The sequence below is a fragment of the Panthera pardus genome, unplaced genomic scaffold (assembly GCF_024362965.1).
Source record: "Panthera pardus isolate Hobbes unplaced genomic scaffold, ASM2436296v1 HiC_scaffold_16, whole genome shotgun sequence".
Lineage (NCBI taxonomy): Eukaryota > Metazoa > Chordata > Mammalia > Carnivora > Felidae > Panthera > Panthera pardus.
In genome coordinates, this window is record NW_026526721.1 from 127,348,833 (window position 1) to 127,365,604 (window position 16,772).

Genomic DNA, 16,772 nt, shown 5'->3' on the forward strand with positions numbered 1-16,772 from the left:
TACCATCTCAACAGAACAACTGCAAGAACTTGAATAATAATGGGAGATCTGTACTAAATTTTAACAGGTATTTGTAACCCAAAGTGGAACAGTCAAAATTAATGATGGGTCACTACAAGTTGCATGAGCAACAAAGAAGATGAGCCCAATATTTATGAAAATATGATTATGAAAATATGATTTATGATCATATAAAATATGAAATTATGAGTTATGAAAATCAAAGGGATTTCTATCACTGTTCTCTAGGACCCTCAACTCCAGAAGTCTCATGCTAACTTGGGGGTAATCACAGTTAACCAGCTTTCTGATAATCATTCATTCATTCATTCATTCATTCTCCTATATATGCCAGGGGCTATTTTAGGGATTGGGGATACAACAGTTAACAAAAACAAACAAAATCCTAGCCCCATTCAATTGGCAATAGACAACACATTCACTGTATAATACATTACATGATAATACCTATTTTAGAGAAAATGGAGCACACAGTGCTCAGAGTTGGGAGTTTGACATAATTACAACAGAATCATTCTGGCTGCTGTGTGGAGAAAAGAGAAGCCGAGGGTGACTCCAAGGTTTCAGGCTTGAAAAGTTGAGGAATGGAGTTGCCATTAACTAAAACAGGAATGGTGTTGGTAGATGGGGAAGAGAAAACCAGTATGAAGTGTGACACAGCTTTAGACATCAAGGTGGAGATGTGAAACAGCTGAAACAGGCAGTTGGAAAAATTATTCTGTAGCAAAAAGGACAGGTCAAGGCTGGATATATAAAAGTGGGAATTATCAACATATATACAGTGCTAAAAACTACAAGACTGGATGATATCACCAAGGGAGGGAGCATGGATAGAAAAAAGAAGAGGTCCAATGACACTACCCTAGGGTATTCCAAAGGTAAAAGGCTGGGGATCAAAAGAGATTGAGAGGACTGGTTAACAAGGTAGGAGAAAGCCCAGGAAAGTATGGCTGTTCTCTAAGTCAAATCAAGGAACTATTTTCAGGTACAAGTCATTGGTGACCTCCAAGTAAATAGCTTCTGCAGAGTTGAGGGGGCAAAAGCCTTATTGAGTGGGTGCAAGAAAAATGGACAATGAGGAATTGGAGACCAGTACAGATGCCTAAAGTAGTTTAGTTATAAAACAAAGGAAAATGGGTGCCTGGGTGGCTCAGCCAGTTAAGCATCCGACTTCAGCTCAGGTCATGCATGATTTCAAAAGTTCGAGCCCCACGTTGGGCTCTGTGCTTCAGATTCTGTGTCTCCCTCTGTCTCTGCCCCTACCCTGCTTGCCCTCTCTCTCAAAAACAAATAAACATTTTTTAAAAATGAAGAAAAAAATGGGGCAGCATCCAGAGAAAGAGAGGTCAAAAGAGGATTTAAGAGGGGAGAAATCTGGATGGTGGTGGAAATATCCAGTATGAAAGAAGGGAGGATGCAGAAGAGAGAAGAATCGGTGGAGCCATGTCTTGGGTAAGGATCGGGGAGAGTATGGGCAGTTCCACCAGCAAGAAGGCAAAGTATATGGGCACAGATGCAAATAGGTGGGAAAATACAGTGTCAGAAGTCTGTGAAAATCTCTTCTTATTGCTTCTATTTTCTCAATGAAATGGAAAGCAAGATCATCACCCAAATATAAGAATGTGGAAAAAAGTGTCGAAATTTGAGAAAAGAGAAAGTATGAAATAGTCATTATGGAAAGTAGCAGAGTGAAGGGAAATATAGTATGTTTCTGGGTAGCATTAGGACTTATTTGAGGAAGTGACCATGAATTTAAAATGAGGCCAGTCAGCATAATTATGTTTTTCTCCAGCCACGGTCTACCACACATGGCAAGTAGAGACTGGGCAGAAAGCTGGATTTAACTACAGTTATGGTTTTGCCAAGCAAATATGATGAAGTAAGAGAGGGACACAGGAGCTGAAGGGGAATATAAGGAATGTTACCATGGAATTGAAGCTGGGTAATGACTGACACATGAAGGCATGTGATAGGTATGCAGCAGTGAAAAGGTGGCAGAATTCAATCACTTGGGGATGGGATCAAGTGACTACTGAGAGTCAAGGGACTAGAGGAAGTGAGCTAAAAAGAGAAGGATGGTAGTCAAAGAATGAAATGCTTAAAAATGTGATTCCAGGAGGGTTGCAAGTTTGGTCATGACGACACCTAAGGAACAGTAGCGGGAATGGGTGGATGAGATAAGGAGGAGATCAATATGCCCATGGAGGAAAGAACAACAAGGAATTCAAAGACCAGAGTCATATAAGTATCATCCTTGTAGATACTGAAATCTTTAAGAATTATGGTAAGTGTATTGTTGGAGACAGTGACAGTGTCCTGGAAGCTGAAACCTCTAAGGGAAATAACCCAAGGATCAGAAGATGACGACTTTGGTTGTATGTATATTGGTAGGGGATACAGGCTGAAGACATGAAGATCAAAGATGGGGTCTTAAGGTAGAAAAGAGAATGGCCAAGAAGTGGTAATGAGGAACAAGAGGAAGATGAGGAGTCTGGGGAGAAAACCTCAGGTATCGCTAAAGGAAGCAGTATCTGCATAGTCCTCTGAGTCTAGGCTCTTCGAATGTATAAAAATAGTATGATGTAAAAGAACACTAACTATAGAAATTACAATTCTAAATAGTAATAATGGTATTTGTGGGTGACAGATGCTCTGAGAAAATTGTATCTAATCATAGAGAGATGTTGAACAATACTTCTCAAATTACAAACACCCAGGGGAGCTAGATAAAATGCAGATTCCTAGGCCCCACATCATACTACTGGAGCAGAATCTCTGACAGCCTAAAGAGGACTCTGGTGATTCTTGGTACACTGGAGGACCAATGGCATAGACAGAGGAGGGGAGAGGCAGATACCAGGGAAAAGAGTGACAGCCTCATGCTGTTTCTTCCTTCACTCTTGGCAGTGTTAACTCACCACCTCCCTTAGGTCCTCTGGGAATCAACATACACAATAACCAGAGTTACTCTGCCTTAATAAAAAGAAAGTTAGCAAAGAAGGGAGTAAATGGCTTACTACATCTAAATGGGAACTGAGGATAAGCAATCTGATATGCACAGTACTCTGTACAAAAAGCCAAGTAGTTTCAACATTTACTAACCCCTATTCTATTAGGTGGTAAATAAGACAAGGACACTGCCCATGGAGGACTGGTAGTGACTGGTGGTCAATGTTTCTCAATATTGGCATTTTGGGGACAGTAACCCTTCCTGTGTAGTGTGGCCCTGGGCATGTTTAGAATCCCTAGTCCCTGTCCCTAAACACTAGTTTCACTCCCAGTCATTTGGACAACTAAAGTAATGTGTCCGTACATTTCCAAATGCCCTCAAAGGGTGGTAGTGCCCCACTGGAAACTACTGATAGGTAATAACCCCATTAACCACAGGAGACCAGGTGATGACAGGATGTACCTCTGAAATAGCTCCACGCCAGTCCTGGAGATGGCAGAAAACCAGGTTCAGAACTAGTACCATTTCTAGAAAGAGCACCTTCCTACAGGAAGTCTGCCAACCACTATGAAGAAATTATTACCATGAACATACCTCTATTTTTCCAGTTAACCTCTCAATTTCAGATCGATCTTCCCTGTGATTTTTGGTGTTTCCTCTGAAGTCCCTTATATGCTTTTTCTGTAGTCTTTCATAGCTTCTTTTCAGTCTGCCTAACTGTAGACACAGTTATTTCTAGACTTAAAATTTAAGAATTTGTAAACAGTCATGGTGGAACAAATTGGTATTATGAAAGCAAGAGCAGTGCTAAACAGGACTATTGAAAATAGACTGAGCGTGTTAGATTTGCAAATTAAATACAAACGATTCAAACTTGCATATAAAAAATAAACACTAGAACAGAAAGATATTGCATCAAAGAAAAAAATCAAGGGAAAAATATTTTTTAAACAAAACTTTAATTTTTATTACAATAGCCTTGCACTTAAGGACCCCATAAACCACACCCATGATAAAAGCAGTAAATAAAAATTCTTTTTTCTTTTCTCTAGACCTGTGGTTCTTGAGTCATTCTCCTGTGGAACACTGATATTCAGTAAGCAGGAGAGGAATGCTTTGGAATTAAATAAAAATAAGAGCAGGTTGTTGTTGTTTTTTCCTAATCTGGAGAATAACATTGAGTTGCTACAATTTTTACTTTTGTTATTTATCCCAAAATGCTTTTGAAAACTTTGGATTCTTCATTATTTAAAATCTAGCTGATTTAACTCAACATTCAGTTAATTAGCAACATTGAGTTGCTACAATTTTTACTTTTCTTATTTATCCCAAAATGTTTTTGAAAACTCTGGATTCTCCATTATTTAAAATCTAGCTGATTTAACTCAAACATTAAATTTTTTTACGTAAGTTCTTGGTATCAATATTTTATAGTATTATACAAAAACGGCTTTATTTCTTTCAGGTACTCAGCTGAGAAACACATTCTAGAATCCCTGTTTAGATAGCATCAAACATATAATTAGACAAGACTCTATGCCTGAATTTAAAAACAAAGAAATAAATTTCTAACCCTATACCTCCCAGAGAATATATACACTTCTCGTTTTATGAAGTCCAAACAGGCCCGTTAACAAAATTCTAAGGGTTAAAGAGAGAATTATGCAACACATAATATAATTAAAATCTTACTTCTTCATGTAGTTTCTTTAACTCCTGCTTATAGTCCATGGCCATCTCTTGTTTAACTTTTTCATGTTCTTCTACTTGTTGACGCAACATTATAACCTAGAAGCCAAAAGGTGTAGTATTTTTCATTATTGGCATTGAAACAATATCCTTGAAACCTTGAAATAGGAAATAACCTTTGCACTTACCCGTAAAAACAAGTTCTCAACTGTATATGGTAATACCCCACTTCTCAGGAAATCAAACATCTAATTACCTAAAAATCCATAACACTGACAAAAAATGGAAAACAGAACATTTCTAAAATTTCTAGATTTACATGAAAACTTGCTGTTTGACTTATTCTCCCCAACATTTTTTATTTAAAAAAACTCATGAAAAAATTAAGAGATACAAGGTTGTAAAAACCTTGGAAACTAAGAATATTGAACAAAAATCAGTAAGACTTCAAGAAAAAGTTATAGAAATCAAAGTGCAGAATAGTCATGTTAGATGGAAAGACAGTAGGAGGCTTGAACCTGCTTTACCATTTACCCCACTTCAAAGAAATCAGTTCCAGCAACCAGAGTAAGGGCATTATCCCAACCATTTTTCAATGGCTTGATACCAGCCACAGCTAGTTATCAGCCCTCACTTCCATCAATACCCATCAGTCTCTCTCTACATCTCTCCATAACCAGTTAGAATTTCATCTATTAATAAGTGAGGAGGGAGAGGGAGAATGGGGAACAGGAGGTAATAATCACAATGTAGTAAGTTAAAAAACAAAGTAAACAGGGGCGCCTGGGTGGCTTAGTTGGTTAAGCATCCAACTTCAGCTCAGATCATGTTCTCGCGGTTCGTGGGTCTGAGCCCCACATCGGGCTCCACGCTGAAAGCACAGAGCCTGCTTGGGATTCTCTCTCCCTTTCTCTGCCCCTACCCCACTTGTGCTTTTTCTCTCTCTCCCTCTCTCAAAAATAAATAAACATTCAAAAAAAAAAGCAAACAAGACAATTACATCTTAAAAGTTCTCATCACCCATTTATATGTGGAATCTAAAAAACTAAACAAAACAAACAGAAACAAATTCATAAATACAGAGAACTGGTAGTTGCCAGGTGAGGAAGGCAGGGGGATGGGCAAAATAGGCAAAGGGAATTAAGAGCTACAAACTTACAATTATAAAATAAACCAGAAGGATGAAAAGTACAGCATAGAGAATAAAGTCAATAATACTATAATAACTTTGTATGGTGACAGATGGTAACTACACTTATCATGGTGAGCATTTTGTAACGTGTAGATTGTTATGTTGTATACCTACAACTAATATAATATTGTATGTATTAATTTAAAATAAAATAAGATAAAAATACTGATCACCAAATACCTCAGAGATTCATATCCTAATAGGCAGTATCAATAAAGGAGAAAATAGAGGCATCTAAAGCTTTGGGGGAAAAAAGTTCTCATCACAAACACAAAAATTTTGTAAGCATGTATGGTGACACATGTTAGCTAGACTTATTGATCTGATCACTTCAGAATATACATAACTACTGAATCGTTACATTGTACACCTGAAATCAACATAATGTTTTATCTTAATTAGAAAAAACAGAAACAAAATTCTTTTAAGAACAATTCAATTTTGGTGCATCTTTATAAACACCAAATGATTGAGTTTAATTATTTGTATCCAGTTGGACAATTTGTATCTTTTAATTAGGCCATTTTATGCAATTACATTTAATGGACCTGCAAGGATCCCCCCACTATCTGAAAGCCTTCCCATGAAACCTGTGTTTACAAGCCAAGATGGCATGAAGCAAAGAAGCAATGATCACTTCATAAAAGTAAAAATCCTCTTCAGCTTTTTCAGTTAGCAAAGACAGGTACTAACTTAAGTCTTTTGAAAAGCAGAAGTGGTGTAAGGTGAACCTTCAGATAGCAGAGGAAACCTTAAATCTGTCATTTATTAAGTACAATGTGTACTTAATAAGCACTAAGATCCTTTTTCTCTCCTTTCCTGCCTTCTTTGGAAATGGTAACTTCTGATCATTTCATTATTCTCTCTCTAGTAGCTTGGAAAATATATACTCTATTAATATATCAATATATACTTTTAATAGTTCTCTCGAGATTAAAACATAGGTCTGCAACTTAACAAATCCAGTGTTAGTCATTTTACCAATGCCCAGGCAACCCAAGGACTACAAAAATATTTTAATTCCATTTATACCCCAACCAGACTTAAATGCCATCATAATTACACATATATGTAAAACTGAAAAGGCTACTGTTGTTACATACAGTCACTGTTCATTTAGATTTACCCACATATTTACTGTTGTCTTACATTTCTTCCTTATCTGCTCAACTCCAACTGAGATCATTTTCCATCTGCCTGAAGAACATTTAGTATTTCCTTGGCGCTGGTCTGTCAATGACAAATTCTCTCAATTTTTACTGATTTGAAATATCTTTATGTCATCTTTACTCTGGATATAGATTTTGGTTTGGCAAGGGAGAACAGTCATTTCTTTGTAAGGATCACTCTATTGGCTTCCGGCTTCCACTGTTTTAGCTGACAAGTCAGCTGTTCAGAGCTGTTTATAGATAATCTTTTTTTCTTGTTAAATAATCTTTTTTTTCTCTGATTGCTTTCAGACTTCCTCTTTGTCTTTAGCTTTCAACATAGGTAAATATTTCTTTTTACTAACCTTTTTATTATCTTGCTTGAGATTCTCTGACTTCAAAAATACATGGCCTTCCTCACATTTGGTTAATTTATCTTCAAATATTGCTTCTGCTCATTCATACTCTTTTCTTCTCCTCCAGGGATTCCAAAAACACTCATATTAAACTTTCTCACTGCATCCTCTTTCTCTTATCTTCCCTCTATATTTTCCATCATTTGCCCGTGCTTTATTCTAAACATTTTCTTCTGTCCTATATCCAAGCTCTCTTAATTATCTCTTAATCTTTAAGGCCTTAATTTGAGTTATTTTACTTTTCAATATTATAATTCCCCCTCATTTCATTTTTTATATAGTTTTCAATTTTTTCTTGAAGTGCTCAATCTTATCTTTTACCTCCCTGACCATAGTGAACACAGCTATTGCAAAGTTGGAGCATGGTATTTGCCCAATATCTAGATTTGCCATGTATCTGTGTCTAACTTCTGTCGCTTCTGCTTTTTCGCATTTTTGTTGCTTATCTTCTTGTGTGTCAGGGGTCACTTTCTGAGTGGGTATCAGGCACTGTATTTGCAAAAATTATTTGAAGAAATAATTCAAGCCCCAGAACAGTGGGGTTTTTTTCCCTCTGGAAAAAAATTAAGTTTGCTTCTTCCAGGTTCCTGGAAGGCTTAGAACTTTGGAGATGCCTAGGGACAGCAGCACTCTAGGGTCACCTTAAACTGTTTCAAGATCCAAATGTCTGTGGCTGAGTGACAATTTCAAGAGGGCCTGTTTTATATCCAGCCCATCCTTCTTCCTAGAGTGCTGCCTTTTGAGGTCCCAACCCACAGTAAGGAGGGGTTCACAGCTGCTTTGGACACCAAATCTTTTATTCTCTTAGCTCCTTGAAGTTATCAAAAACCCCATTCAGTCTCTATCCTCTGAGCTACCTTCTTTAGGTTCAGCTAATAACTTCCCCAACCCTGGGCTCCTGCCTCAACCTCTCGTTTAGCCCAGATCCTGGCCTGGTAAATTCTTCACCAGCTTGTTTAGCACTCTACTTCAAGCAGACTTTTTTTTTTTTTTTTTAATCTAACTTACCTAGTTATTCTCAGTGGGTGGGCTGGTCAAATTTAACCAGTCTATCATTATCAGATGCTAAAGCCTAAAAGATTCGTATTTAACTAAAAACATCCTGTATAAAATTTACTTTGAAAGCAGAATTCTACAGCTGATAAAACTCTCAATCTGACATAAAAAGAGACTACGGTTATTTTAGACATAGAAGATCTCAAAAGTATGTTCTACCAAAAACGAAGAAATAAACTAATAAAGAATATGACAGAATACAAAGACAAAAAGGAGAAAAGCATAAGAAACTCTAGAATACTGGTGAAGGGAGTTCCCAAAATCACAGCTCTCCAGCTAGCCTACAGCGTTGCTTATCCTTATTCGAGAATGACAAGTTCCACTAAAGACATCTTCACAAAAAAGAAAAAAAATAAATAAATTACCTGATATGTCTGAACACACAGAGAAGACTTACACTTGGGTCAGAGAGTTTGGGAAGAATCAGTGGTAGGTACATTTTTAAAAAGTAAATGAAAATGAGATAATTATTAATTCCCAGGAAAACAAAAAATTATGTAAGAAATATGCTTACCATTAGACTATCTGTCTCAGATGTGAATAATATCTACCATCTTAATGATGTAAATATGAAATACTGATCTAACCAAAAATTAAGATATACAATCCTGGCAGGATGAGGGGATGAAAATTGTATGTAAAAGAGTAAAACCCTTATCTTTCATAGTAACAAGTCATTAGATAAATAGCTAAAACTGAAAATTAAAAAAAAAAAAAAATCAGTATCAAATGTTACTTAGAAACATGGGGAGAATACCAAAAGACTTAAAGGCATTGAAATGAGTGCTTCCAAGCAGCCAGAATTCCAGCTTCAGAGGGGTAAGCCAGGTGATTACTGTTTTTTCTTACCAACCTTGCAGAACCATTTTTCTTTTTACTTACTACATGTGGCAAGCATAAATACTAAATGTGAAGAAAAGACTGTTTACTTTTATTTATGTATCAGGGGTCTTGTTCATAATGGGCACTCAACAATATTTCAATTTCTTAGAGGAAAAAAAGAGGTTAAATGCTGAGAAGGGATGGCATTAGGCAGAGAAACGGGAGCCAAGGTTTGAAACTGTCACTATGGATGACAGAAGAAAAAACTGAAATAACGGATCGTTTTAGATACAATTGGAAGTTTTCAAAGAGAATTCTTAAATAGTAACTCACTCTTCACAACAACCCTGGGACATAAGCATTACGTTCCAATTTTACACATGATTAAACAGGCTCAGAGAAGTTAGAATATTTGTCCAAGGCCAATCAGCTGGAAAGAGGCACAGCCAGGACTCCAAATTCCTTACTTGTTTGTTTCATTAAGTCAACCTGCACTGCATGGTGTCAGGAGGTAACACTAGCAGAAATGGCCATTAAAACCAATCCACAGGCCTCAGTGGCTCAGTTGGCTGTGCGTCTGACTCCTGATTTTGGTTTAGGTCATGATCTCATGGTCTGTGGAATTGAGCACCATGTCAGGCTCTGCGCTGGGATTCTCTCATTCTCTCAATCTCTTCTCTCTCCCCTACTCATGCTCTCTCAAAATAAATAAACATTAAAAAAAAAAAAAAAAAGACAGCCTAAAAGAGACTCATTTTAGACCTAAAGACACTGCAGGTTGAAAGTAGCCATCTATCATGCTGATGGATGTCAAAAGAAAGCCAGAGTAGTCATACATATATCAGACAAACTAGATTTTAAAACAAAGATGTAAAAAGAGATGAAGAAGGGCATTATATCATAATTAAGGGATCTGTCCACCAAGAAGATCTAACAACTGTAAATATTTATGCCTCCAGCCTTTTTCCAGGCGGCCGGGAAGATGGCGGACATTCAGACTGAGCGTGCCTACCAAAAGCAGCCAACCATCTTTCAAAATAAGAAGAGGGTCCTGCTTGGAGAAACTGGCAAGGAGAAACTCCCGCGATACTACAAAAACATCGGTTTGGGCTTCAAGACGCCCAAGGAGGCCATTGAGGGCACCTATATTGACAAGAAATGCCCCTTTACTGGTAACGTCTCCATCCGAGGGCGGATTCTGTCTGGTGTGGTGACCAAGATGAAGATGCAAAGGACCATTGTCATCCGCCGGGACTACCTCCATTATATCCAAAAGTACAACCGCTTTGAGAAACGCCACAAGAACATGTCCGTGCACCTGTCCCCCTGCTTCAGGGATGTCCAGATCGGCGACATTGTCACAGTGGGCGAGTGCCGGCCCTTGAGCAAGACTGTGCGCTTCAACGTGCTCAAAGTCACAAAGGCCGCTGGCACCAAAAAGCAATTCCAGAAGTTCTGAGACTAGACGTCTGTCCACACCCCCGAAGAAAATAAAAGTTATTTTCCCAGTCAAAAAAAAAAAAAAAAAAATTTATGCCTCCAACTTGAAAGCACCCACATACATAAATCAATTAATCACAAACATAAAGAAACTCTTTGATAATAATACCATAATAGTAGGGGACTTTAACATCCCATTTACAACAATGGGCAGATCATCTAAGCAAAATCAACAAGGAAGCAATGACTTTGAATGACACAATGGATCAGATGGACTTAACAGATATATTCAGATGGCTTCCCAGGGGAATTCTACCAAACATGTAAAGAAGAGTTTTAATACCTATTCTTCTGAAGCTGGTCCAAAAAACAGAAATGGAAGAAAAATTTCCAAACACATTCTATGAGACCAGCATTACCTTGATTCCAAAACCAGACAAAGACCCCACTAAAAAGGAAAATTACAGACCAATTTCCCTGATGAACATGGATGCAAAAACTCTCAACAAGATACTAGCAAACTGGATCCAACAACATATTAAAATCAAGTAGGATTTATCCCTGGGATGCAGGGATGGTTCAATATCTGCAAATCAATCAACATAATACATCACATTAATAAAAGAAAAAGAACCACATGATCCTTTCAACGGATGCAGAAAAACCATCTGACAAAATACATCATTTTGCATGTATTTGCATTTAGCATCATTTCTTCATAAAAACCCTCAAGAAAGTAGGGATAGAAGGATCATACCTCAAGATCATAAAGGCCATATACAAAAGACCCACAGCTAATATCGTCCTCAGTGGGGAAAAACTAAGAGCTTTCCTCCTAAGGTCAAGAACGTGACAGGGATGTCCACTCTCACCACTGTTGTTCAACATAGTGTTGGAAGTCCTAGCCTCAGCAATTAGACAACAAAAAGAAATAAAAGGCATCCAAGTCAGCAAGGAAGAAGTTAAACTTTCACTCTTCACAGACAATATGATATTCTACATGGAAAATCTGAAAGATTCCACCAAAAAACTGCTAGAACTGATACATGAATTAAGAAAAGTCACAGGATATAAAATCAACATATAGAAATCAGTTACATTTTTATACACCAATAATGAAGCAGCAGAAAAAGAAATCAAGGAATCAATCCCATTTACAATTGCACCAAAAACTATGAAATATCTAGGAACAAACCTAATCAAAGAAGTAAAAGATCTGTACACTGAAAATTATAGAAAGCTTATGAAAGAAATTGAAGAAGAAACAATGGAATGGAAAAACATTCCATGCTCATGGATCAAAAGAACAAATATTGTTAAAATGTCTATACGACCCAAAGCAATCTACACATTCAATGCAACCCCTATCAAAATATCACCAGCATTCTTCACAGAGCTAGAACAATCTAAAATTTGTATGGAACCACAAAAGACCCCAAATAGCCAAAGGCATCACAATTCCAGACTTCAAGCTGTATTACAAAGCTGAAATCATCAAGACAGTATGGGACTGGCACAAAAACAGACACATAGATCAATGGAACAGAATAAACAACCCAGAAATGGACCCACAAATGTATGGCCAACTAATCTTTGACAAAGAAGGAAAGATTATACAATGGAAAAAAGACAATCTCTTCAGCAAGTGATGTTGGGAAAACTGGACAGCGACATGCAGAAAAATGAACCTGGACCACCTTCTTATACCATACACAAAAATAAACTCAAAATGAATGAAAGACCTAAATGTGAGACAGGAAACCATCAAAGTCCTAGAGAAGAATACAGGCAACAACTTCTTTGATTTCAGCTGTAGCAACTTATTACTACACATGTCTCCAGAGTCAAGGGAAATAAAAGCAAAAATGAACTATTGGGACCTGATCAAGATAAAAAGCTTCTGCACAGCAAAGGAAACAATCAACAAAACTAAAAGGCAACAGATGGAATGGGAGAAGATATTTGCAAATGACAAATCTGATAAAGGGTTATTTTCTAAAATCTATAAAGAACTTATCAAACTCAACACCCAAAAATCAAATAATCCAGTCAAGAAATGGGCAAAAGACATGAACAGATACTTTTCCAAAGACATCCAGATGGCTAACAGAGACATGAAAAGATGCTCAACATCACTCATCATCAGGGAAATACAAATCAAAACCACGATGAGACACCACCTTACACCTGTCAGAATGGCTAAAATTAACAACTCAGGAAACAGGTGTTGGCAAGGATGCAGAGAAAGGGGAACACTTTTGCACTGCTGTTGAGAATGCAAACTGGTGCTGCCACTCTGGAAAACACTATGGAGGTTCCTCAAAAAATTAAACATAGAGCTACCCTACAACCCAGCAATTGCAATAGGCATTTATCCAAACGATAAAAAAATGGTGATTTGACAGGGCACATGCACCCTGATGTTTACAGCAGTATTATCAACAATAGCCAAATTATGGAAAGAACCCAAATGTCCATTGACTAATGAATAAATAAAGAAGATGTGGTTTATATATACAATGGAATACTACTTGGCAATGAGAAAGAATGAAATCCTGCCATTTGCAGCAACATGGATGGAACTGGAGGGTATTATGCTGAGTGAAATAAGTCAGTCAGAGAGACAGATATCATATGTTTTCACTCATATGTGGAACTTGAGAAACTTAACAGAAGACCATGGGGGAAGGGAAGGGGAAAAAATAGTTACAAACAGAGAGGGAGGGAGGCAAACCATAAGAGACTCTTAACTATAGAGAATTGAGGGTTGCTGGAGGGTTGGTGGGTGGGGGGATATACTAAATGGGTGTTGGGCATTAAGGAAGGCACTTGTTGGGATGAACACTGGATGTTATATGTAAGGGATAAATCACTAAATTCTACTCCTGAAACCATTATTATGCTATATATTAACTAACTTGGATTTAAATAAAATTAAAAACCAAAACCCAAACCAAAACAGCAACCCAATCCCAGGACACCTGGGTGGCTCAGTCAATTGAGCGTCCAACTCTTGATTTCAGCTCAGGTCATGATTCCAGGTTCATGGGATTGAGCCCCACATCAGGTTCCACACTGAGTGTGGAGTCTGCTTAAGATTCTGTCTCCCTCTGCCCCCTCCCCAGCTTGCCCACACTCTGTCTTAAATAAAAATAAAAATAATAAAAATAAATAAATTTAAAAAAACGAACAACCCAATCCCAACAGTGTAATCAGAAAACACATAAAGCACTCACTTACAAAATGAATTGTTTATACTAATATTCCTCCAAGTACCACGCATGCGCACACAGGCTGGAGCTGGTCGCTACAGCAATCCAGCACAAGATAAGGAGCTTGAGGCAGAATGTGAAGCAATTATGTCACCAAACACACTGTTTAGTGTAACTCGCATTTTTTATGTAGCAAAACGTTCTAAGAAGTAAATGATGCAACGTGCTGATGTCCATTCTGGTGAAAGTTTTGTATCTCACCACGCACCTGTCATTTGGGTAGCACTTGTTCATACCATAGGGCTGCTTCTAAGCCTGTAACTTTCAAACAAATAAGAATGACAAAAACTTAAAGTCCTATTTTCTAACTCTTATATCAAAGCAGATTATAAACACGTTAATACCAACACAATTTCACAGACGAACTCTATGGGATAGATTCTCATTACTAGCATTTGGTAAAAGCACTTTACTTCTAGAAACTTAATCAACTTTCAGCAGCCCAATCAATGAAGCAGTAAATTGACCAGACAGCTACAATTCTAAATTTCTTTTATGTCCCCAGGCCAGAATTGTAATCTTCAAATCCTTACCATGGAACCTATCCATTCAATCCCTTTAATTTCTTTTTGAGGTACTAAGTAACGGCAATAATGCCCTTGACATCAAAACTAAGCTACAGGAATAAGTTTAAACAGCCTCATAGTGACTAAATATTCTCAAAATCACACACATAGGAATTTCCTTAATGGGTTTCTCACAAAATAAACAACTTAGATACCTATGTGTACATACGGTGATTTTCTTAGCTAGGAAACCACAATCAATTTAACTTACTAAACAAAACTACTTTTGTTTTGCCCTAGGAGAAATAAAGACATGGTAGCTAAAGTAGCTTACCAGACAAAGAGCATTGACCCTACCTAAATTACAGTGTTTAAAAAAATCAAATACAATTACCATCTCATATACTTTTTCACCACCTTCGTGTTTGCATTAAGTGTAATTTTAAAATACATTCTCAAAGTTCTACAAAATTTTAAAATACATTCCAGCTTAGCAAATGGCTTTCACAGAAAACTGAATTTGACACGGCCAATATTACTCTGTACCGCTCTGACCCAAAGTGCAAACGGCACTGACAGACTCCCTTGACAAGCATAAACCACTTTATATCAAGCCTAATTCTTTCCTTGTTATGTGAAACATTTCTAAAATACTTTTGATAATTGTCATCAAAAGAATCATAATCTTGGAGCACCTGGGTGGCTCAGGTGGTTGAGTATCCAACTCTGGATTTCAGCTCAGGTTGCAATCTTGCAGTTCATGGGGTTCAGCCCCACACTGGGGGTCTGTGCTGACAGCATGGAGCCTGCTTGGGATTCTCTCTCCCCCTCTCTCTCTGCTCCTTCCCCACTCACATGCATGCTCTCTCTCTCTCTCAAAATAAACAAACATTAAAAAAAAAAAAAAGCATCACAATCTCAGTGTATACCCTCACGGGAGTGTTCCTGAATAAACTGAGTAACAGCACTCATACATGGGTGATCCTGCTAGTGGGAAAATTCATCAGAGTCAGGGTTGGGGCCAGGCCCTTCCTACAACTTTTGCAATCCTTCTCAGATTGACACTCATGCGAGACATTACAGGCATTTCTTGGGCTTAGAAGTGCTTTCTGCTTCCTTTCTAATATTTAATGTTCTTCTTTTTACTGTACCAGCTAAACTATGGAAGTCAATCAACAAACATTATAAAACTTTCCCCCCAAATCACCAATAACTAGTGGTGGTGGGATTGCAAGGAATTTTTATTTTCCTCTTTCCTTTCTTTTCCCCTAATTTTCAACAAGGGCAGAGAAAAAAAACCTTTAAGTTTTTCTGGATTTTATTTTAAATGGAACCCAGAGAGGCAAATTATTGAATTCTGGGCTTAACTTTTTTACACTAGTCATACAATGAGGCCAAAAACAACGTTCGCTAAACTCGGTGAATGGTAATACAAACATGTAATAGGATGACAGTTATACAAAGATCGTGTAACACCCTTTGCACATTCTTTAAGAGGTTATATGCTCTATGTGACCAAAGTAACATGATCCTTGAAATAAATATTAATATTCTTACATGTTTTCACAATTAATTTTTCTTCTAAAAGAAACCACTGAAGTAATTCAGAAACAACACACAAATGCTTTCTTCAACAAATATTTTAGAAACATATTTAATACAAAAGCCAAGGTCAAAATATCAAAAAGAGGAGTGAATCAACGGCTTTACCTCATTGTGTTTCATATCCAACTGACCCCTAAGAGCCTTCAGTTCTTGTTCACGGATGCCCAAGCAAGTTTCAAGAGCATGTGTCTGCCCTTCCCATTCAGATTTTTTATGAGCCACCATTATGTCAATCTGCTTCATGAGCTCTTGTAGTTCTGCTTCACAGGATGTCAAAAATCCCCTGTAAATAAGATCATATGCCCATGACTTATCCTTCGCATGTAAAAACGTAGCAGACATAAACCCACCTGAGGTGGAACAGTGTCAGTAAAGAAATTATTAGAAGCAAAGAAAAGGACTTCCGAGCTTTTCCTTTTAATGTTCATATTAAGATGATTACTTATTCCACTGCATGTTCTGTCTTCCTCTCATAGCCAACCCTAAAGCCTAAATCGTTTGTTCAAACACGAGATGATGTTTAAGTCTGGCTTGTGAGCGGGGCTTCCACGACCAACAAGTAGCTCTTCTGTAATGTTTTAGGAGAGCTATCAGGAAGAATCCAGGCGAGCTTGTCACATTCTTAGCTAACCAAAATAAAAAGCCTTGGAAGTGA

At 37.4% G+C, this 16,772-nt stretch overlaps 2 protein-coding genes across 11 annotated transcripts in view; one reads left to right on the forward strand and one right to left on the reverse strand.

Moving 5' to 3' along the window:
* CEP63 (centrosomal protein 63) overlaps positions 1-16,772 on the reverse strand; it is a 68,966-nt gene that overhangs the window by 42,299 nt on the left and 9,895 nt on the right. For all 10 annotated transcript variants that reach the window (XR_008422579.1, XR_002076670.2, XM_019437106.2 and 7 more), the window contains 3 exons: positions 16,223-16,400; positions 4,664-4,759; positions 3,566-3,688 (listed from right to left, as the gene is read on the reverse strand). Coding sequence is in view for 8 of the 10 variants with exons in the window: in XM_019437106.2 (XP_019292651.2) it covers positions 3,566-3,688; positions 4,664-4,759; positions 16,223-16,400 (397 nt within the window). In the remaining 2 variants the exon portion in view is untranslated. The remainder of the gene's footprint in view (positions 1-3,565; positions 3,689-4,663; positions 4,760-16,222; positions 16,401-16,772) is intronic.
* LOC109259479 (40S ribosomal protein S11-like) lies at positions 10,243-10,818 on the forward strand. Its single transcript, XM_019437131.2, has one exon. The coding sequence runs from the start codon at positions 10,244-10,246 to the stop codon at positions 10,751-10,753; it is 510 nt and encodes a 169-aa protein (XP_019292676.2). The 5' UTR covers position 10,243; the 3' UTR covers positions 10,754-10,818.

Excerpts from the sequence above, each read along its gene's own strand:
- LOC109259479 (XM_019437131.2), top strand. The coding sequence starts at position 10,244 with ATGCCTCCAGCCTTTTTCCAGGCGGCCGGGAAGATGGCGGACATTCAG.